Genomic DNA, 23617 nt, shown 5'->3' with positions numbered 1-23617 from the left:
CAGGTCTTCTCCATGAGAGCAGCCGGACGCGGTGACCGTATCACCAGCACCGCCAGGCTGCAAGAGCCACCACCAGCCACCTCCCCACACCCCCGCAGCTCGCTGTGTCACTGCCCCCCTAATGCATCTTCTGCTGACATTTAGTCCAAAGCACCCTTTGTTTCATTCTGTTTTGTTTAAAGGGAAAAAAGAAAGAGAGAGAAAAAAAATACACAAAAAAAACCAACCCACAAACAAAGAGGAAAGTACATTAAACCAAACACTTTCATTTTCCATTATTTTTGGATCACTTCCTCAGCAGCCTAAGCACGGCAAGCTAGCATGTCACAAACTTTCAACTAAAACAAGAACAATATTCAACACCAACAGCATGAAATGAATCAGTCTGCCTGTGGTTTAATTCACAAAAGCAAATTTCTCTTTCACAGTCTCATTCCAGAAATGGGAAATAAACTTCTGTACTTCAATATCCATTTCTCCTGGAGGACCGGGCAGAACTGGGTAAGTTTGGTGGCTTTTTTGGCATTCTATACTTTTCATAGGATAGAGCCTGACAAAGGGACAGCCTATCAAAACTGCGCCATAAACAAATCAATTTACAGCAGCATAGTAAAATTAAAATGTGACTCAGTCTTGTTATTACTCAATATAACTTGCAGAAGAAATGGGTCTTTCCAAAGTCTTAAACAAATTAATTTTCTCGCTTAGCAGACTTAGGGCTTGTTAAAGGCCCACTAAGGTGCTTCATTGATTTCAATGCTCTTTGGCTCATTGCTCTTTCCACACTGTTCAGGAGCCGGCTGTAATTCTGTATTTCAGAAATTTTCTTCTAACTACAGGTAATTTCAGAATGATTGTAGAACAGACTGAATATTGGATTGGGGGTGGGGGAGTGGAATTTGACTTAATCTAGCTGGACAAATTAGTCCTATCAGATACCCCTTTAAAATCAGTCCAAACTAAAAGTAGCCTTTTAATCATCTAAGCGACACGACTGAGACTTCCTATGTCACAGCCAGCGCACAAACAGCCAGAAGCTAGTGAAATAGTGCTGTACTTCAAACAAAATCAATCATCAATTTCTCAAAATTTCATCCAGAAACCTAGTGAATTTATTTCTCTTTCGCTGCTTTTTTTTTTTTTTTTTTTAATCCCATCTCGTCGGAGTTAGTATCAAGCGAAGGCATACACAGAAATCTGTAGCTGATGAGTTGCCAAGTAAATCTGTTACTATAGGAAACGTGCTTACATCTTTAACAGGTACAAACACACACAACCGATGGAAGAACGCAATCAATAATAAAGCTTCCAAAAATCCTAGGCCTGTTTATCTCAGGATCAGACCTGAGTGGCATCATTAGATGCAGATCTGTTCTGCTATTTCTCATCTTTACCAGCTTGTCAGATAATTGCCTCCCAAGCAACTCCGGTGATCAGGCTTTCTCATTTCAACCATTAACTCATTCTTTGACACCCATACAAAAAAAAAAAAAAAAAAAAAAACCACCAAAAAAAAAAAGGCAAAAAAAAAAAATCCATGGAACTTTTAAGTTCTTTTTCAAAAAGACAGGTATGGATTGCAGCCTGAAAAGGACTAACTATACTACAATCATCATTCAATGGTATTTTAAAAACCAATACTGTGGCATAATACAGTTTTCTAGTTTTCTGTTACCCGCTGCCATGCTCTTTACACAGTGGGTAAAAAAAATTGTGTGAAGTTCAGTGCTGGATACAGCTGAAAATTTTGATTAGTAATGACTACTTATCCTGCATCTGTACTTTATTACTGTAAGCCATTATGCTCATCTCTCATAAGGTAAGCACACATGAGCCAGAATTACAGCTAATTTCCACAAAAAAAAAAAAAAAAAATCGACCTACTTTTCAGCTCCCAGGTGTAGTACATGCTTATGTGCTTCCTCAAATCAGACCCACAGGCTGCCGAGTTGGAACACCACTGTGCCTTAAAAAGATCCATAGTGTGTCGCCCCAGAGTTACTACAGATGTTTGACTCCGGCTTTTACACAAGAGAAGTGCGGATGTGTTCTGTTCGTAAAAGTCTGTGGAAAGTTTGGGGGTCGATCTGGATGAAATACACTGTATAAATACGCAGTTATCATCAGCACACTTCTGTCTTAGATAAACTTCTGGCAAAGCGGAGCGTATGAAAACTGTTTTAAGGTTCCGTAATTAAAGCAATATTAGAATAAGCACGTTTCACCATGGCAAAATATTACTGAAAACAAAAGACCTTAACCACTGCTTGTAACAGGCCTTTCAAAATACAAACCGTACACATGAAAACAGTTGGGTTTTACTTTATTTCCTGTCACGAAGGTATGCTGCCAAATAAACGCTACTCTTTGTTGTGTTCTAAAAATGTCTGCTTTCAACTATTAAAACTATTTTAATTACTCACTGTCTTATCAGCACAAATAAAATTTGCTCACTGACGCACACATTTCTTATCCAAGTGAACTGAACTACTTCTCCCAGATCATTTAGTGCAGGTTAGCCAGGCTTTGTGACCAGCACATAATATTATGCAAACTAAAACCATAACTACGTCCATTTAAGGTCAAAAAGGCCTATTTGTGGTTATTATGGAAATCAGTTTAAATGCGAGGTGGCTAAACAATGCATCTTTGCATCCTGGCTCAGCAAAAAACACAAACAACCTGCCAACATCTGCTTTTTGAAGTGTCAGATAACATTATTTCCAGGATGACATCAAGGGCCTTCATTGGCTATGCATAAGGTCAGTGAATATTAACTTCATTTACACTTGGCTGAGAATTGGCTGGTGCCAACAATAGAGGTTTAGATCCTCTGCTGAGCAGGGTTAAAAACTGACAGAAAGCTGCCATTGAGGAAGATGGATGATCGTACTAGCTGACCCTATTCCTCCCCAAGTGTCACAGCTTCGGCCTCTTTTCTATCTCCACAACAAAAGACCCTCTCCGAGCTTCCCAGTGGCCTTCAGCTTTATTGGTGCTAACAGGCCCAGACATTTTCATCGATTGGATTCTCTACCTCTTAAACACAAGAGCTTGCCCTCCCTGGCTAGCCAAACCTTGGCACAGATGTCTTTTTTTGTAATTGCTTCTCTGCTGTCTGTTGGGAAGGATGCAATCGGACAGGCGAACATCATGTCAACACAGAAATGTTTCACCATTTATCTCAGTTTCCCAATGGCATTTTAAGGAAAGTGATACGCTGCTTGCCTGGGGGGATTTAACCCTTCGATGGCTCGCAGTGTCTATAAATGCGGTAAAAGAAGTTGCTGTAACATTGTTGTAGAAAAATTCTAGCTCATTTGTCCTACACGTAATTCACAAATGATGAATTAGTTTTCCAAACTATTTGAAATAAAACTTCTCTAAATGCACAGAAGTCAGTTTAGTGTTATTACAATGTATGCTTCTATGTCAGATCCTCAAGGGGTTTTTCAGTCAAGTTCAAAGTATACATTTCATAAATAATAAGGCTTGAGTAGTTAATAACAAACATCTATAGAATTTCCAGTCTATTTAAATCCAAGGCCACAAACTTAATAAAAGTATCTCAAAAATTCATTAGGAGCTTAAATGGATTAGAACTTATTTATTACATGGAATGAAAGTAATCAGACATCTTTTAACATTTGAATGACTGGAGAAAGGATATAAAGGAAATGTAACAGAGCTGTATAGAATGCTTTGGGGTTAAGAAAAACAAAAGTGATGTTCTTTTATCTTGTGTTTTTTAAACATCTGCTACTGGACGTTGCTGGCAAAAGAGTAACGGGTTTGACAAGCCACTTGTTTGATCCAATACAGCAATTCCTGTCTTTCTGCATACACCATGGAAACACCCAGCCTCCTAACATAATTTATATATTTTCCCAAAATCTGAGCTGCACGGCATGTGCTCTGTGACAGACTGATTGTGCAAAGCCACCCTTAAAGGCATTACAGCTAGCCAGAGAACTGTCTCCCACTGAGGTGCAATCAACAGGTTTATAACAACCCTTGCTCTGCCTAACCTAAATGTACAGCCAGAAGCAAAGGAGCACGGATTAAACGCCCCTATTAAAACCCATGGCTCAAGTTATCTAGCAGGGACAGGACAACTCTCAGAACTAAGGATGACCTAAAAAACATGCACATAAAAACTGACGGAAGAAAAAAAAAAAGGGGGGGGAGGGGTGCAACAAAATTGATTTTTTACAGAGCTACGGGTTTTGTAGTAAATCTTATGGAGTAATTCGCTCAAATAATAAGGTAGAAATGCCAAATACCATGGAGGTCACAAAAGTGGGGAAAAACCCCACAATCCAACCTGGCAGTCCAGCCTATAAAAATGAATGGAAGTACTGGCCAACAAGTCTACCTCTCTGTTGTGTGGCAGGATGGATCAAATGATTTTAGGTTTCCTATAATGCTTGTAGTTATAATTGAGGGAGGGGGTGGGAGCAGGTGGGGGTCAAGTAAAAAGGCAAGAATTTTCTGCTGGGGAAGAGGGGAAAATGGCACCATTTTCAAACTAGCCAAAATCGAGAAGGAAGCAAAAACAGTAGAAAAGAAAACCCAGTCATAATTCAGCCATAAAACAAAAAGATGTACTATGAAAAAATACACGTGAATGTAGCTGAAGTGATTTTAGAAAATACAGCAGTACATATATTTCTTGCAACGAGATGTTTATTGCATACAGCCTACCGCAATATAAAATAACGCAATTGTGTGGTTGTACACCAAAATTCATGACTATTTTTTTTTTTTACTGGTAGGGAATATTGTGAGAGTAATGAGGAAAACACACATTTTTCATATTTGTAGCAACTCCTATTAAACAAACTGCCTTTAGCGAGGACTGCAAGGCTGGGCCCTTGCTCTTTGTGTTAGTAACAGATGGTTATGACATGGGGCCAATTCCTGTTTTTCTTACTCTCACAAGTAGTCCCAAGGGACTAATTATTTATTTTTATGAATAAAGCAAGCAAGATTTTACCCAAGGGAAAATAAGCAGTTTTGCAACAAAAACGTTTGTGATCCCCTTTTCCACTGGGTAAGAGCAGGGAGCTCCTCTTTTAGGCACACCCTGCCAGCCCTGTAAGAAGCACTAAGGAAACCCAGTTCCAGGTACGTGGAGGGAACTGGGACTGAGAGAAAGGCACGTAAGTACGAAATGATGACAGCTCTCAACAGATTTCCCCAATATGCTTCAGAAACCACTATCAGGGATGGAGATTGGCAAGGGATCCCCAGCAGCATGCTACTTCCATCTGGACTGGGTGGAACTATAGTGTCTCCCAAAGCAGACAGATACGGGGATTTTCAAAGATGACAAGACAGGTCCATTTTTTAACCTACAGAGACATGTAATACAGCACAAGAGTTTTTCCCCCATGGGTAATCACAGGAAAAGGGTTCCAGTCAGCAGACATTTTCCTTTTCCATCACCTTAATGAACAGCCCTCCATCTCTTTTAGTTAACAAATCCATCATGTTGTATTTGTAAGTATATTCTAAAAATCAAAATGAAGAAAAAAAAATTATGAGTTATAACTACCTCTGAAGAGGTGCTTATCATATGCTGGAGGTGACCCAGCTGTTCACCTATACAAGAGAGTACCATCTCTCTATATGGACTATACTCTCCATAAATCACCATACTGTGTGTCTTTAGCTGACTACTACCACTGTGGTACTATCAGGTGCCCAACACAAGTAGCGGGAGGAGCTGAACCGCTGTTTCCCATGGGGCATAGGCTACCCAGCAAGTGTAATTTGTACGTGGCACACAAAGGGGCTGTTACATACTCCTTTAAAAGGATGCGTGAGGGTGCCACAAGCTGGATCTCTCTTTCATTGAATGAAAAGATACTACTGACTCAGGAAGATGGAGAGCACTGGTATGACCACAGATATTTAAAACTCACTTCTGAAGGGATTGTAGAGATTGCAAGATTGAAAAACCTCTTCCATCTCTGCATTTCAATGCAATATAAATTGGGGTTTGGGAATTTTCTTCTACCTAAAGAAGAAATTACATTCGTATATATCCATTAGGTAAGCACGTATAGCACTTTATAAAGCAATGTCAAAAACACTTTTCAACCTGAATGCTTAAAAGCACCTCAGCCACTCACAGCCAGAAACAGTACAATGGCATGTTACCTGTATTTACCAGACCAAACTAAACTCTTATTAATGCCAGTTTACATGACCACGTTAACAAGACCATGGTGTGAGAAACCTAGGGTTTAGTTTACAAATCAAGTGAATCTATGATACATGGAAGGATATCATCCCTTTAGAAAGGACAGTCCAAGCAAAAGATCTTTTTGTGTACGTGGAGCTGATCTGTAATGTTTTTATGTGTTCAGATGACCTGAGCAGCCTGTTTGTGCATAGTCCCAGAACATGTCCATCAATCAGTGTCAACATTCTTCCAAGCTCCACTTTGACTGGCAACTGACAGTTATCTCCTGAATGTTAATTAATAATGAATACCATTGTCAGTGCTTAAATACACAAAATGTCTTTAAATGGTGAAATTTTAAAAATGGTGTTTGTTCTGTGAGGACAGGCACTGTATTTTCATTAATTGTATTGTATTAATGAGAGAAATAAAAACTCCTAATTTAAAGATTGCACATCATTTGTATTATCAATATGTGCTTTGTTTTCTACAAAGTACTCATCTCTACTTGCGTCATACAATTTTGAATCTTACATTCCTGGATACACGATTTTTACAACAGTAATACACAATACAGTGACTGTGTAGCTCTCCATTTGACAAAAAATCTTTTAAGATAGATGAACAAAAGCAGGCACATCACTGTCTCCTCCTCTGTCGCACTCACCCAGGAAAAAAAAAAAGTGTGGTTTAAAAAGATGTTATTTTTCTCCCTTGTTTACTGGCATTGTTCACAAGCAATTCCACTCACAAGACCTTTTTAATAATAAGCCAAATAGAGACTTATTTCAGCTGACAAACTAAAGCAGACAGACAAGCATACACATGCTAAAGCCAAAGAATTGCCCCTTTTAATCAGAAAATTAAGTGATATGCAACTAATGATAAGTGAAAGTGAACAGAAGAGACAGTCACAGATCACAGATTGAATATTCTATTCAATCCGCACTGGGGGTCACGAGTTTCAATCCTGCTTATGATTTTAAGCACATGATACTTCCACACTTCTCAGCAGCCACAGATTAAACCTGGCTGAGACTTCCATAGGTGAGGTAATTAGGTGACAATGTGGAGCCTTGGGATTTGCTAACAGTTAAAACAATGTCCATTTCCTTTAGGTATTATTTGGGGGGCTTTATCAGTGCCTTTTTTTTTTTTTTTTTTAAGTTAGTGTCAATAAAACTGCCTACCATTTGAAAGTTGTCCATTCATCTGTCTAAACGTCTTGTCCTTACACAATCAGCACAGAACAATGTCGCAATTACAATATGCTCAAGAAAGTAAATATTGAATGTTAATTTTTACAGAAAAGCTACTAGTAAGGAATAAAAATTTTCAATAAGTGCGCCAAAAACTAAAATGAAGAGTTATCTAATTCATTTACTGTGCAAATAAATTGATCAAGAAAAAAGATATGTTGACATTTTTGAAACATGAGAAATCCAACATCCAAGATTCAGTGTTTGATTTCAGCTAAATGACTATATGATGGGCCTGATCGACACAACAAAATTAAGTAGCAAGAATACCCTCTCTTCAATAGGATTCTAACCACATTCCAAAAGCAAATCTATATAGCTATTACAGAAATAGCAAAGAGTATCTTAAACAAATATATCTGTTTCATCCTAACTTTTTCTTTCTGATTACATTTTCTTATTGGATATTTTAAGACTTGAATCAAAGCTATATGGTCTAACAGGAAGAAGAAAAAAGTTCAATGTGTCTCCATTTGCTTTGACATACAAACACATCACCCTTATGAACAAATGAAAAATCAGTAGAAACTTTTCTCCAGTTCTATCATTCGTCTTAGAAATACATGCATACAAATACATAGTGCAAATAAACCGATCAAGACAAAAATATGTTAACATTTTGAAACATGAAGCTCAAACATCCAAGATTAAATGCTTTATAGTTTATATGTGTGTTTGTATTTTACATATTAAACATATATATAAAGGAAGCTCAGAACCTAAGATACTGGAACTCATAGCTCCATGTGAATGGTTCTAACCGCTAAACTATGGGAAGACAAGATTCAACAGGGGCTAATAAAACCTTCTAACAGTGACTGCATGTTGGTTAATAGGCATGCCCTCCTTCTCGGCAAGAAAAATAATTGACTTAAGTCTGGAAAACTTGAGTTGAATGAGATCATGTAAATATGATCAGTGATCACAGCCACATGTTGCCCACTCAGACCATGTTCTACAGACAAAATTTTTAACATGTAATTTGTTCCAACATCAACAGAGCTGAGCTGTTTGGCACACAAACTGCCTAACTTTTAGGAATACAATAAACTTTACTTACAGAATCTCAATTGCCAACATTCTTCAAGTACTTTCATGGTAGCTAAGCAAGGGCTCCAAGAATTTAAATTAGAGATTTAATGAGATTCTCAATACCAACTATGTCCCTCTGTGGACACAAATGGATTGATTCAATTAGGCACCACATAGCCATTCATGAAATGTATAGTTTGTTCTCAAAATCTACCCATACAATAGGTTAATGTAAAAAAAGATGGTACATTCAGGAAGTTCAAAGAATACTGTTTACTACTTATAAATGAAGACTAGCTATTAAGTGGAGAAACTGAGGGATTTGGAAGTTTGTAGGCCACAGGCAGTATAACCTTTGAGGCGGCGTGGATCGGTCATTAATCCAAGCTCCAGAGAGCTCGTGAGTTTTTCCTTGATGGTCCATCATATGCAGATGGAGAACTCTGACATCCTGCCTCTCTCCTACACTAGAATAAAATAACTAGATGGTCATCTGAGAAAAATAAGCCCTACCAAGCACCAGGGGACACTTGCAATTTAGTCACATCATGAGGACATATCCAGTAAGGTGAAGGGAGCGTACAGCAGGTCACATGCACACGGCTATACAAGGCCACCGTATTAGTCACTTGCCAAAAGATCTTCAACTACCACTTTCAAGGGCCACCCTACTTCAGTCCACTGTGTTGAATCTACTGGAAAAATGCACACCAGTCATTTAGGCCGGATTATATTTCACATTCACCAAATGAAAGAATAATAACAAGTTACAGCCACTAAATATGCTACATATCCCATGTGCCATCAGTAGAATTTTTGAGTTACGTTTATATTCGCTTCTCTGTACACATTTATATCAGCACAATACCTACAATTTAGAAAAGCACAGCTAACCAAACATGCATTTAAATATGTTTCATCAATGTAAAAGTTTTAGGTTTATGTATATGCTTACAGCTACTTAAAACTTTAGCACTTTCCTCAGTAGGAAAATATTAGCACATTATATTACTCCCACTGAGTTAACGGGAGTCCTGCCATTAAGTCCTAGGGATGATGCCTCAGCCTTCAGTCACACAGTTCTCTGCGTTAGGCATTACTTCCCTAAAACAGTCATAACTTGTTTACTGAAAAATAGGAGTCCCATTGTTACACTTTCTTCAGTATGTTTGTTTATGGTAATACGTACCATCAGAAATATTTTTTTTGTTCAAAACAAAAAAAAAGGTAGCCAGCCAGCAAGGCAGGGCTCTAGACTTGCACCAGCTTCTCAAAATCAAACTCTTAACTCATTTCACAATTAAAGCAAGAAATAATCTTTGCATTTATGTATATTAAATACATCAAAAAATAATAATTACATTTCTTAATCATGTACTTCCCTTTTATCCATCAATCACACACATTTGAGGTATGTCAGGTGTCAGAAAATACTAATAATTACAGTTAATTATACTTTCATTAGGAAAATGCTCGATATTATTATTTCAGGAGAGACAGGTCTTGCCAAGTCACATGTAACTAATCCAAAGCACAAAAGTTAAGAAAAGTATCAATTTACTTTGGGTAAAAAAACCTGATGTTTATTACAGGTGTGAGCAACTTTATCCTCCTTAGGACAGGCAGCAGGGCCACCCGGCTATATAAAGCTATACAGGTACACGTGTTGGCAGGATCAGACTCTAAAAGCATAATAATCAAGCCCAATTCTTACCTCACAAAAGTTTTATACTTGGTTGCCTTAGCTACTCTGAATTATGCTTATAAATTAGTGTAATATTAAGCAAAATTTCCTGAAATCCATATAGCTATTAAAAGATAATTTTTCCTCAAAGGAAAATCTCTTCTTAATGGATAGAAGTAAGGAGATAAGCGTTACATGCTGAACAGCCGCTCTTCGGGATGCTGGCATGCTGTGTTTATTAGGGAGACTTGAAATCAGAAACAGTCATTGATGGAGAAGTACAGAAGAATACTCCTTCAGCAGACATACTGCTGATGTATCTGAGAGCAAGAAATGAAATATGAGATTCCCACAGAAAACAAAGTATCTCTGTAAACGATTAACTAGGATACTATTCCCTTTCACATATGATGTATAGGTATTTTGTTAATATTAGGGACAAGAGAATTCACTGTGGCAGGCAGAGGCAACAGCAAAATTAGGAAGTACCCAGGGATAAAAGCTTCTCTAAGTAAGAAGACTGCTCATAAAAGTGTCTTAAATATATTTGCTACTGCTGCTGTTTTCTTGATAATGCAAGGTTATAGAACAAATTAGATACACCATCCTGCAAAGGGAGGTTAAATTTTATAAAATTTATGCCAACTAATGCTGAATGAAACAAACCCACCTTCCTTTTTCTTTTGTTTCTGTTTTGGGTTTTTTTTTCCTGCTTGATGCCACAACATTCTGTGTAGGCTTCTAGTAGAAAATATCTACATATTTTCCCTGTCATGTGAACGATGTTTGGCTTTTAATAAACTCCCCGAAAATACTTTTCTAATTCTTTTAAGGAAACCCCTCACAAATTGTTTTAATCTTAACTTGGTTCCATCCTTAAGTATTTATTAACAAAGTAGTATTTATAGGGGGGTGAAAAAAACAAGACAATCATGACAAACAATGTTACCTACTGAGTACACTTTGAAAGAGCTATTTTGTCTTTGCAGATATTAATTTCAAAATGTTTTACTTGTTTTCAATTTAGAAAGTGTTAATCCACAAGCTGTGTACAGCTTATTGTTTTTAATAACTAAATTATATTGCAGAGATGGCACTGTACAGAGAAAACACCGAGATTTAATGCTGAGAAGTCAAGAAGCAACAATTAATTTTTACACTGCAGTTCAGGTAGTAATAAGCATGATATTAACTCAAAATCCACATAAAGAGAAAACTGTCTCCACAGTTTCCCAAGTAAAAACAGAAAGATATTCTTATAGATTTAATGCTGCTTAACATGTATGGACTGTTGAGGGGATGGAGGGGCAAATATTTTCATGATAACAGAGGAAGTTTGGAATGCAGAAAATTCAAAAGCTAATCTAGTTAAGCAAACATTTTGCTCACATAATTTTTATTTTCTTTCAACTTCAGTACCAAACATGGATCTCTCTGTATGGTTGTCCCACTTCTTGAATAAGAACCTCCACTTCACTCCTTTGCTTAAGGCTCCTTGCTTTCAGAGACCAATTTATACTTTGAAGTGCAGTTTGCTTGAACCGCTTTGAACAGCATTCCATCATCCATATAATAGCTGACTTACAGATACATAAAGTAGATCAGTTCAACACTTATTAACATGTTCCTATCTATTCTGTAAGAAGTCCTTCCAGGAAATAACCTCTAATTTTAGTTTCTCTGTAATCTACTAACTTTCCTTTTTTCAGTTCCTGAAGCCTTGTTTTCCTGGCTGGAGGGGTTGGGTTTGGGTTTGGTTTGGTTTTTTTTCTTAAACAGCTAACAGTCATATTTAATGGGATGCACGTGCACTTGAGAGTCCCCTAACAAGGATTATATGTGTGTTGTCATTTCTCTCATTTGTACTCTGAAATAAAAGAATATTTAAATTTATTTTTAGTGGCTTAATTCTCAGAGATTAACAAAAACACTGGACAACAACAAACAAAAAACCAACCCCCAAAATCCCAGAATTTTCAAGCAAGACAGTTGTTTCATCATCTAGGAAAATCTTTTATACTCCAGAAAAATTGTAACAAAGCTATTATGTCTCTCACAACTTTCACAACAGATTTCTGGGAAGAAAAATTTGTTTCAGAAGCAAGATGTATGGTTTTGTGCAACAGACTTAACATGATGAGATTCCATTTCTAAATAGCAACTAAAGCTTCATTTAGAACAAACAGAAGATAGACTTTATGGCTAAGGAGTTAATGGCCCAGCTGTTGAGCAACCATAGCTAATTCAGCAGTGGCATCCCAGACCCGTAAAAAGACAGCTTTAGTGCTTCCTCTGTAACTAAAGGAGAAATTACTAAGAATCTGCTAGATTTCATTGCTGGCTTTGTTTTGATTTCAAAATCTGTGCACAGCAGTGAATCTGACCAAAAGGAAAAGAAAATTAAAAAAAAGTGCAACAAATTTAGTTTCAGAAATTCATATTCAGCAAACCTCTAGAAAAATGCAAAAATAAAATTAATTCCTGGAGACAACAGAATCTGGAAAGAGGAGCAGAGGGTCGGGGTGGGGCAGAAGAAAGGCTAGAGAAGGGAAAGAGATCTACATTCAACTACATTACCCAACAATTTCACTTCTAGAATCTGGACTCCCGACGCCCACGTGCATGTGCTAATCCACTCCTTTCAGCTCTCCTGGAGCGAAACAACTGGTTCAGTACTGACTACACCTGTCAGTAGCTCCGCAGTTAATGCATTTTAGGGATCACTGATGGCATTTTGGATCAGAACTAGCAGGTTTTGACTGCCTCCAGCACTTAAATCACTTCAACTCAAACATCACCTTAACTTCTCACATATCTTCATGTCACACTCGAGACAGGATGCCGTATCTCCAAAACTATACGGCCTATAATCATACTAATCAAAGTAATTCAGAAACTTAAAGGGAAAAAAAACCCTGTATCTTCGGGCCACAAGGCAACCCTGAGGATACCTGCAACAAATGCTATGAGGCACGAAGGCAACCGTTTCTTCAGGTGATAGATTTAATTTGGAAACCAATTTTCAAAGAGGACTTGTTTAACAGTAGACATAGCTCCTCTCCCCTTCTCTTCTCTGCGCTGACACATCCAAGAGGCTGAAGAACATGAATAAAGTAGGTCAAAAACTCAACTGACTTAGGGAGACTGACAAATTTGTGAAAATCATGCTCTATAAGAAGACTAGACTGTTCTGAAAGAAAGACGTAGCAAGAAAATATATCTTTCTACCACATCTCTGACAAGAAGGGCAGTCAGGAGACTCCAGGGTGAAAGAAAGCCAAGACATTCAACTTTCTAGAAATTCCAAAGGGGGCTGGAAGCAGAAATCACAGCTCTACATTTCACAATAGAAACACCTTCAGTATTCTTGACCATCTAGCTAGAAAGTCTTACTTTTACCTTAAAATTAACGGGTATATTTTTCTGAACCCTGCTAGGATCCTTTGGAAATATATTTACATGATTATTATTATTTTTAAAACCAACAGTTCTTATGCAGCTGTATCTGGCACCTGATATCACATTGACCTTCGTTTGAAAAGGGGACAGCAAAATTATTTAAAATTTTAGGGGACAAAAAGGGAAGGAGGTAGACATTCTCGTGTTGAACTTCCACTGGCTTCTGAGAAAATGACAAGACTCAGAGGTATCCTCATTCTCTGCTCTGGTTCAATTTGCTATGAATAATTACATTCTCTTCCCTAGAGTAATTTTGGAGGCAAATGGAAGAAGAGTAACTGCTCTTTAAAAAAGGAAACATTTAGAGTCTTAATGATATAAATGCCATTGAAAAAGTTTTCTACCATTTTTCCCCTTCTTCACAAAGCAGAAGATTTTCAGGTTGAAAATGCAGGAATGTCAACATAAGTTACGGAACCTGCAGGTCACCCAAAGCTTTTGGGACACACTACCTGGGCTAAACTACACCGATTTCACAATATGCAAAACCTGAGCTTTTAGAAGCATGGTAACATTTTTTTAATGACAGCTTATTCACATTCACCTCTTAATTCATTGCCCTCTACTAATAAATTTGTGGCTTATCAGTTCCTAAGTGGAGTACTATCAAAAAAACAAAACAAAAAAAAAACCAACCAACCAAAGAAACACAACCACACATACTTTACACCACAAAAATGCCAAGCATAAGGCAGATTCGCTTTCTGGATCTGTTATCAAGTAAGATTTCACAATGTCAAGAGATAAAAGTTTGTCCCAAGAAGAAAAAAAGAGAAGGAACAGGTGCAGCTTGCAGTCTGGCACAGCATACAGCACATGACAAGGTTTGGAAAGAAAAGCCTGTATCTCCCTTTTTACCTCACCAAGACAAAATCTACAAATAGCTATAATCCCCTCCCCATTTCAGGGCCAATAAAACAACTGTTACTGCATACATTATTATAAAATGTTTAACAGTAAAATGTACCCATTTGGCTTTCCCTAGAAATCTGAATTTTTGGACTCTGTGCCCAATCACCTGTGTAATTTCTCAGCTCAGTCATATTAAGCGATGCTTCGTACCTCCTGAAAAATCACTCTACTACTCCAATTGAATAAATTTAATTCATTCCCTCCCCATTTCCAGCTAACACGAAACAGATGGAAAACGCATTACACTAGAAGTTCACAAAGAATTATTTTCTCCTTCAAATACAATCACTGATCACAGTGTGCTCCTTACATGTACAACATATTGACTGAAATCCACTGTGCGGGGAAAACAACAACAAAAAAATAATCAAAGTTAGACCTACTGGGAGTACACTACAGTTACTGAGATCTTTATTGGGGTTTTGTGGCTGAGGTTTTTTTGCCAGAACAGATGCAATACACGCTATTGGAAGAACTTAGTATTTCCAAGTACCTTTCTGGTATCTCTGCTAGGTACCTTTCAAGGCAATCCTTTACAATGTACAACTTCCACACCTAAGCCTAGTGCCACATACCATCAGACATAAGATCAAAATGGAGGAGATGGTGTCCTTGCACATAAACAAAAGAATCTGCAATTCAAAGTTCAGAGGCTCGTATAGTTTTCTCATGTTTGTTTCACCCAGGTTTAAGATTTTGCTTTAAATGGCACTTGTGAGCTCTCTGCAATTCGGCTCTCTTACGTATGTTTGTTATCTCAATAGATCACCGAGGTGGCACAGACCCTTGGCACACCTATAGTGAGAAATAATCAGCGTACATAGAAAAAAGCCAACCAACCAAACACACTACTTCAGTTTCAAAGATAAAGCTGCAGAAGAAACACAGGGGAGCTCATTTTCCAGGTTTTGTGTTTCACTGCTCACAATTGTTTTCTTCCTTATCTTTCCCAGCATTACCAGTTACTTACATTCACGCAACAAAAAAAAACCCAAAACAAAACAAAAAATCTTCTGGCAACACATCCAGTGCAGAGCTGTGTATAAATCAGAACTCAATTGTTTCAGTGTCTGAACTCAAAAAATTTCACACACGGGAGAGAAGCTGTATGCAAAAGAAACACATTCTTCAATCACAGCCAGCCAATCAAGCCAGCGTAACACAAATGAAAATCCCCACTGAGCTAGAGGCTGAAGAGCTATTTGGAACTACAATGTGGCCATCTACTCCTACCTTTGCTACAACGCAGCCAGATAAGGTATTATTCTGTATCTTTAAAAGACCTTCCCATTGTGTTAAGTTAATTCAGCTGAGCTTTAGCAAGCGTGAGAGCGGAATCACAGACTTCTGCCCATCCTGACAGAGCACAATGCTTTCTGCCATGAGTAGTCCCAAAGAAGTCACGCAGCATGCCAGGTACAAAGTATTTGCAGAAGTGAGCCCTCAGACAGGGCTATAAAAGCTCTGGGTTAAGGAAGCACACTCCAACTTGCTTCTGCTTGATCTGTTACACAGCTTGACAGTAACAGATAGCCAGTTGCATTAGTGTCAATGTTCAGATAAGCTTCTCTCAATATCTGTCACAAAAAACAGACGCGGTATCAGTGTGCCAGCTGTATTATCGGTCACTACATAGTTGATCATACTTAATAACATCCTCGAGCACAGGCACAGCTAACAAGTATCACAGACGGCAATTATTGTTGTGTGCCAGAGTCACCCAGATCGCTCTGACTCAGAGCTGCCAGCGGCGCACATTCGGCGAGTGCCTGCCTCCCACCCTTTCCCTCCCAAATACATTAACTTGCCTCAATATGGAGCTGGAGTTTGTTTTGAAACTCTTAACAGGATCACTGAAAGAAAAGAGGAAAAATACCATAAATGATCCTCTGGACTGTTTCCAGAGTAGCGTATTCTCTTAGCGATTGCTTTGGAAGCAAGCCAGAAACGGGAAGTGTTCTTGCAAATGAGCATGCTACTATACTCGAGTGCAAGTTATCGTTTAATTCTTTTGTCAACATCAGTGCGGTTATAAATTAAGAAGCCTGTTTAATAAACAGGTTACTTGAATTCGTTACCAAACACTGATTTCTTCTTCATCCATCCCCCCCAGGCCCCCAGCTCCCGTCCCCCACCCGCTTCCTAACATACACTGCTTTTTCTGATACTTTCTCTCCTTTATGGAAAATCAAAGATTATTACATTAATTACATCAGCTATGACTAGGTCCGTAATCAAGAGCAAGTTAACTAAAAGAAGGAAAAGGGTCAGTTACTCAAAAGAAAACATTTGAAAAATCTCAAAAACCAGGCTTTTACGGGACAAAGTGTTTAATATTTTTAACAGAGCTTTAATACAATCTACTGAATGGTTTCATAGGGGCAGTTTTTCACATTACAATTACTCCTAATGAGATCACCCTCTGCAGTGTATAAGCCCTCGCCCCTTCCCAACAGAACAATGGAAGATTTGTGCAAAGCTACAAAGGCCTCAGGTCAACTCAACTCGCTTCACTTTGTACTGAATTTCCTCATATAAACTCATCAAGAACACAATAATATTTTTTTTTTCCCCAAGGAAAAATTAATAATGAGATTCATTTACTTTGTTTTAGGGTGTCCCTAATCCTCTACAGATTTTGAAGTCCTCACACAGACATCTTGGACTCAGTGACTGCTGCCAGCCTTAGTTTTCAAATTCTGTAGATATCTCCTCTTTGCAGATACCTGTGTTTGGGGTTTTTTTTTTCCAGTTTTTTACTTACAACATTTCTCACCAACAAATGTCTGCCTATCTTACAATAAAAATATGGTGATATATAACTCCTTTTGTTATCTTATGATAAAAGTGATAGACCTTGTATTAAATGTACATGAAAACAAACTGCCTATTCTCGTGATTTTGCTGTAAGCAGAAATACTGAAATATGCTTTCACACACTAAACAGAAATGTCTTATGCATGTAGCCCCAGTGACAGCAATGCTAAGGGCACGTATCATTCTAAGAATATGATTTCAGAATATGCTGTATCAGTCTGAAAGTACAACTCAGTAGTCTCTGATTTGCTAGTATTTTAAACTAATCACTATGATCCCACAGCAAGCTGAAAGTTTTGAGTTAGTTTTAAGCAAAAAGATATTGTAGGAAGAAAAATATACTTTATTCTAAAAACTTGATATTCCGTTTGAAAGATCTATCTTGTGTTTGTTTGAATTTTACACTCAGGTTTAATTGTGTGTGTATTCTTCCCATTACTAACCACACCTCATTCTAAGTTTACTACCTCAGGTTTAGTTTCCTTATAACTCTGCCACAGATCATGTGAAAAACCAAACTGTTTAACTACTCATATCTGAGATTATTGACACAGTGTTCTCTGATAGGTATGACTTGCTCAACATCACCATGAGGTACAAGGAACATCACCTTAACCTGTTTAAAATGTTAGTCCTGAATCTGTATTTGTGCTTCACACAACATTAACTTCTCTTGTTTAAATTTAAAAATGCAGTATGCACCCACTGACTTCCATATCCAGAAGGGCTGACTGCTTTAGATTAGCCAGTGTGAAGTTTACAGATTGAGGATCCAAAAACTTCACAAGCAGTCTGATGACGTATTTCTCTTGCAAGAAAAATAATAAAAATAAGCTGGTAAAACATGATCTATAATGTACATTTTACAGCAACTTGTATGTTTACTTACGTTCACACGTGTCTCCTTTTTGCTGGTATCCTGCTTTGCAGATACATTTTCCAATAGGCACTAACCATTCTCCCTCCGCACTACAGTGCATCTTCGGCGAGTTCTCCGCCTCCTCCTCCGCACTGCTGACGCAAGTTCCTCGTACTTCAACTAAAGAGGAAAACTCTGAGCCAGTCACTGTGTCAGGGAAAATAGCTAAGTTCTCAATGATGGACCAACACTTCTTGTAGTAGACTTTGACAGAGACCAAAGCAATGCAGGCCCCTACATCCTGAAATGCAAGATAGAATCCTTTTTTGGACAAAGGTCCAATTTCTCTCACCTCTGTGTTTAGTTTCATTTTTCTCTCCCCAAGATCACCTTGGGTAAAACTTTCATCTGCTGCAATAGTGTCTATTTTTACATACTGGTTTTCTCGAATATTCCTGCCAGTGTCGTAGTCTGTTTCATAATAATACAAGTTAAAAGTTTCTTTACAAGTCCCCAGAACTCCAGGAAGACTGTTACAATCCCTCAGAGTGAATTTCAGCTCTACAAAAATCCTTTGTGCATTGCTTTTTGCAATCCAGTTAGTCCGAAGCCAGTTGTTTTGGTTTGATTCCATCACCTGGCATACCTGGTATGTTCGTATAGGAGTGTAGTTTTCATCCAGTCCACTAATTTCTTCCCACTAAAACAATAACGAACAGTTAGTAATACAAAAAAAAAAAAAAAAAAGAAAAAGCCACCAGATATAACTATTGTGTATTTTAAAAGGCTTCAAGCAATTCAAAACTCGTTTTTAACAGTATGTCTTCCTAACAAGCAGGTTATTGTTAAAATACTCTTAAACACACAAGTGAAGAAAATACATATTAAGGCAGCTGCAGGATCTCTCTCCCTCCATGTCTTGCTAACATAGAAATAACTTCTAAAAATGACTTTCATATCATGGGCAGAGTTGTAAAGGAGAAGCTTCAGAGCAAGCTGTTCAGTGTACCGAGTTCTGGTTACACACCAGGCTCTCTCATGTTTCATTAAAGTCATGGCAATTTTAGGTAAGCAAAGACAAAGAGGGCGGCAGCTTTGCTTCCAGGGAAACCTAAAATCAGTGAAGTCTTAGACACTGAAATTGCCTAGCGTTACGGTACATAAAACTTGTGTACATAAAACTTCCAGTGGAACCTCCAGTTGTACAGAAAGCACGGGACCAGGTCCTGAAACTTGTGAGTCAGATGATATTCACTCCTATATGATCACAGTGGCATACAGACAGAAGGCAAATGAAGACAGACAGAATCAAAAAATCTAAAAGCAAGAAAACACTTTGATTGTCCTCTTTTTGTTCAGTCCACTTTCTGTTCTACTTACAAACCAAAGAAGGTAGGCGGGAGCTCCTCACCTTGCGGTTTGTTCTGTGGCTGCATCCATGTTAAAAGGAGCAAACTTCATTTAGTTGGGAGTTCAAATGAACCATGAGATTATACATAATTAAGAACAACTCGCATGACTGAAAGTTCACTGGTTCAAAGCCCGGGTTTTGCTGTTGTTCCCTCTTTAGGGTACCAACTGTGTAACAAGCCAGTAACAGCCCTGCAGTCTTCAACAGCCTTCCTGGCACCGGAATTTGCACCTCTGGCAACGGCAAACCTTCCACTGCAATCAACCAGGTGGATCTGCCCGGGTGTAGCCGTAATAATACCTGTCTCTCACCTTTTTTCACATTTCTTCTAACATCTAATCCACTCCAGAAACCACAGCTGTAATGAATTAGGCGGGGCAGGGTTGGGCTATCCGATGATATAGGCAACCATGACTTCTCTGTATGGCACTTCGCCCTCTGGCCCTGTGTCAATAATGCACTTAAGCTCACACTTAAGATCAATGACAGTGCTTATGAGCTTAATGGTAAGCATGTGCTTAAGTGCTCTGCGGGACTAGCATACTGGGCACCTCTGCAACATGGAGCACCCACCGAAATTTCTTGCACTGCTAACCAAGCATGGAAGGCGTCGGTTTCCCAGACTAGGAGCCATGCAGTATACGGCATTTTGCAAGCCTATTTGACAGCAAATGAGATCATTTTAACGTTGGTATACTGCTCCAAGGAAAAGCAGATGTGGCTGAACTGATGCTGGTTATCACCACGAAATATATCACGGCTGCAGATGCTGAAATGCACAGAAGCTGTAAATATCAAAGCACATTTCAAAGCCCTACAGTTAATATAGACGTGGTATGTATGGCATTATATATGCATATGGTATTAAATGATTGAAATATAAGATACTCATGGAGTTAACTGAACTGATTGCATATGGAACTGTATTAATCTCAGAACAGAAGGAAGTCTATCTTTATAATAGATACACTAGATCTGAATGAGTAAGATTCTTAGATTCTTCCCCCACCCCACCCCCACCCCCCAAGGACTAGTACAAAGTATAAGGAAAAGAAAAAGGGGCCCTGGACACTGAGGCTTTTGGTTCTGCCACATCAAAAAACAAAACAGAACAAACAAAAAACCAAACCAAAATACCCCAGAACAAAAATGACAAAAAAGCCATGAAGCCTAAAATGTTACGGATTTTTATTCTCCATTTCACATCAAGTAGGGCTGGGGGATGGGTTGGGTTTTTGGGGTTTTTTAGTTGGTTTGGGGCTTTTGTTTCTTTCACTTTTTTGTCTTGTGTAAGCAGTCCTCCCTCAAAACACGGAGCCAGATTCTGCAAGAAGATATTCCAGTTAGACAATGTACTGTATCTTTGAAGTGAAAGTGACTCTAATGCACCACAAAACAGAATCTGACTTTTCCGGTTTTGATGTGGACTGCTTTGTCAAAACAAATCCTCTCTCCCCTTCCTCCCTCCCTCCCTCCCCACCCACCCACCCCCAAAAAAAATAAAGCCAAAACCAACACCAAAACCAGAAAACAAAACAACAAAAAAAGCCAAATACATTTACCAAACAAAACCATTTTTAGCCCACTACACAAGGTTAGCGAGTATCGTCTTGATTCTTATGCTACTGTCAAGCAAAACATACAAAACCCTAAATTCAGATAAGAAATCCTACTTCATGTTAGCCTTAGCATTAAACACTGAAGTCAATCTTTCCATTATTTCCCAAAGCCATGGAGTATGATCTTCCTAAAAACTTAAGGAATTATGACTTATAATTCAATTATGTAATCACAGAGCTATTATTTCAAGCAGTCCATTTTCAAGCATACCTACTTTGCAGTGCAAAAAAAAAAAAAACAACCAACAAGCATCAGTACTTCAGGGTATGTTTTCACCTAAGCCATCTGAAGTCATGTTTCACTGAAGTCTTTTTAAAGTGATAAATTCTATGATACCTTTTACAGCAAGAAAATTCAACTTCTCTTTGTCCTGCTGCAACATGCCATGATATACATGCAATTCCATTTGAATGTATCCTGTTCTATTGGTTTTAACGTACGGTATTTTAACCTCTTGGTTATCTTAGCAATGTTTGAGATCATCGTTAGCCCTAACGTTTGCAGCTGAATGAGGCATTTAATGAGTGTCTGGCTGGTATTTTCTGTACAGGATGATGAGTAGTTTCTCTCAAGAATAAGATTTTCTGTGTTTATTCCCATGAAGTCTTTATTGCATAGTAGAATATTCAGTAATTAAAACTAGAAAAACATTTCTTTTCAAAATTACATTATTAAAATGGTACTTTTATGTTAATTTACAGGCAACTGTTTCTAAATATTTTCACGCATAAAAATCCAGCCATTACTTTTTATTCACTTTTAATTCCTGATTGAAAGTGGCTTCTATCTCTGAATGCTGCCTTTTACTATCTGTTGAATTTGACTCTACTTTCATCTTTCACTATGCTGACATGTGCAATGTGTTGGCATGTCTTTCATTATCTACAGGTTAGCCTAATATAATTGCCACCAAGCTAATCTTTCAAACACCTCTGGTAACGGCTTCAATCAGCGCAAAACGCCAACGCCGGGGTTATTAGCCATCATACGTGTTGAGCTCGCACTAAATTCTTTCTGAAGTCCTTAGATTCGTTTCCAGTTTATGCTTGTATTGATTTTACGATCTTGCCTTTAAAGAAAGACACTTTCAGATTTTCATTCTTCTTATTTAAAGGATTTGTTACACTTTTATGTCCCCACTCACACTTCACGCTCTTCTGGCTCCAGATTTCTAATGTGCTGAAGATTAAGGGCCTGATCCCCCAAGTCCTTGTTCATGCAGGGAGTCGGAATGGATTCATCAAGAGTGCTTCCATGAGTAAGAAATGTCCATATAATCTATGATTTGTCAGACTGAGTTAAGGTAGGACTCAGCTAAGGTAGGACAATATACCCATTATATCTTTCTGAAAACGTGCTTCCTCAAGGACTGAGGAAGAAGGGGTTTTATACCACTTTCAATTCAGACTGAAAGTAAAATTTCCCAATTTTATGTATATAATAAATAAGGCAATAACACCAATGTTTCTAAACTTCTCATTTTTTATACCTATGTACTTTACAATGCCACATTTCATGGAGTACCATGAGATTAATTTGTAAGCAAGCTGGAGGTGGCCTTAACCACATAATTCGTGCCTAGTTCCCGATATCAAGCTCCTCAGGACTTGGGGATGTTTCAAGTTTGGAATGTCACTTCAAACACATCTGCAGTATAAATGTTTTTATTTTAGAGCACTTCAATCTGTGCTATTCAATTACAAAGAAAACATCGTAAACAAATTTATGATCACCCATTATACAGAAAATGAAAAACATATTTTTAGAAGTTTCCACACAGAAGTAAATCTGTTGTTTCTAAAGGAAGAAGGAAAATGATTTAAAATACCATGTTACAAATACAGAGAGCTTTCTGGTATATCACAAAGGATTACACTACAAAACATAAAGCCACCGAGAATATTGAGGTGAGATTCTAAAGAGACTCTACCTTTTAATTAGCTTGCACATTTGTACACTGTAACCTGAGGTACACTTACTTTCCGTTCTAAAAATGAAAAAGATGTAAACACCTTGTACAACTACCGAAAGAAATATGAAGGGGAGCTAGTTTAAAGCAAATGTTTCAATTGCTTTGGTAAAATAACAACTCGTCTTTAGGAACTTAATTTTTGCCTGGAGCACTTACCCCATTGGGAGGAGAGGAAATCCATTCCAACTCTGTCTGTTGTGCTTTAGAGTCCAGCAATATTACTAAAAGAAACCAAACAAACAAAAAAAAGAATTTCTACTGTTTGTTAAATATAATAATAAGTGGGAATATAAAACCAAAGAACAAAGTCCAAACTTCTTTAAAAAGTGGTTAAAAGAATACAATTTTTGTACAAATTAATATTTTTTCATATTATTATGAAGTTATCTGCAACCACGACTA

General features: G+C 37.8%; 1 protein-coding gene across 4 annotated transcripts in view; it reads right to left on the bottom strand.

Moving 5' to 3' along the window:
• The window catches only part of EPHA7 (EPH receptor A7), a 169170-nt gene that overhangs the window by 141157 nt on the left and 4396 nt on the right, over window positions 1–23617 (bottom strand). For all 4 annotated transcript variants that reach the window (XM_040598999.1, XM_040598998.1, XM_040598996.1 and 1 more), the window contains exons 2-3: window positions 23372–23436; window positions 18243–18912 (exon numbers count right to left, since the gene is read on the bottom strand). In XM_040598999.1, coding sequence (XP_040454933.1) covers window positions 18243–18912; window positions 23372–23436 — 735 coding nt within the window. The remainder of the gene's footprint in view (window positions 1–18242; window positions 18913–23371; window positions 23437–23617) is intronic.

This window comes from Falco naumanni, chromosome 6 (assembly GCF_017639655.2).
Source record: "Falco naumanni isolate bFalNau1 chromosome 6, bFalNau1.pat, whole genome shotgun sequence".
Taxonomy (NCBI): Eukaryota; Metazoa; Chordata; class Aves; order Falconiformes; family Falconidae; genus Falco; species Falco naumanni.
The sequence above is the reverse complement of the archived record's forward strand: the minus strand, read 5'-3'. Positions and strand labels throughout refer to the sequence as shown.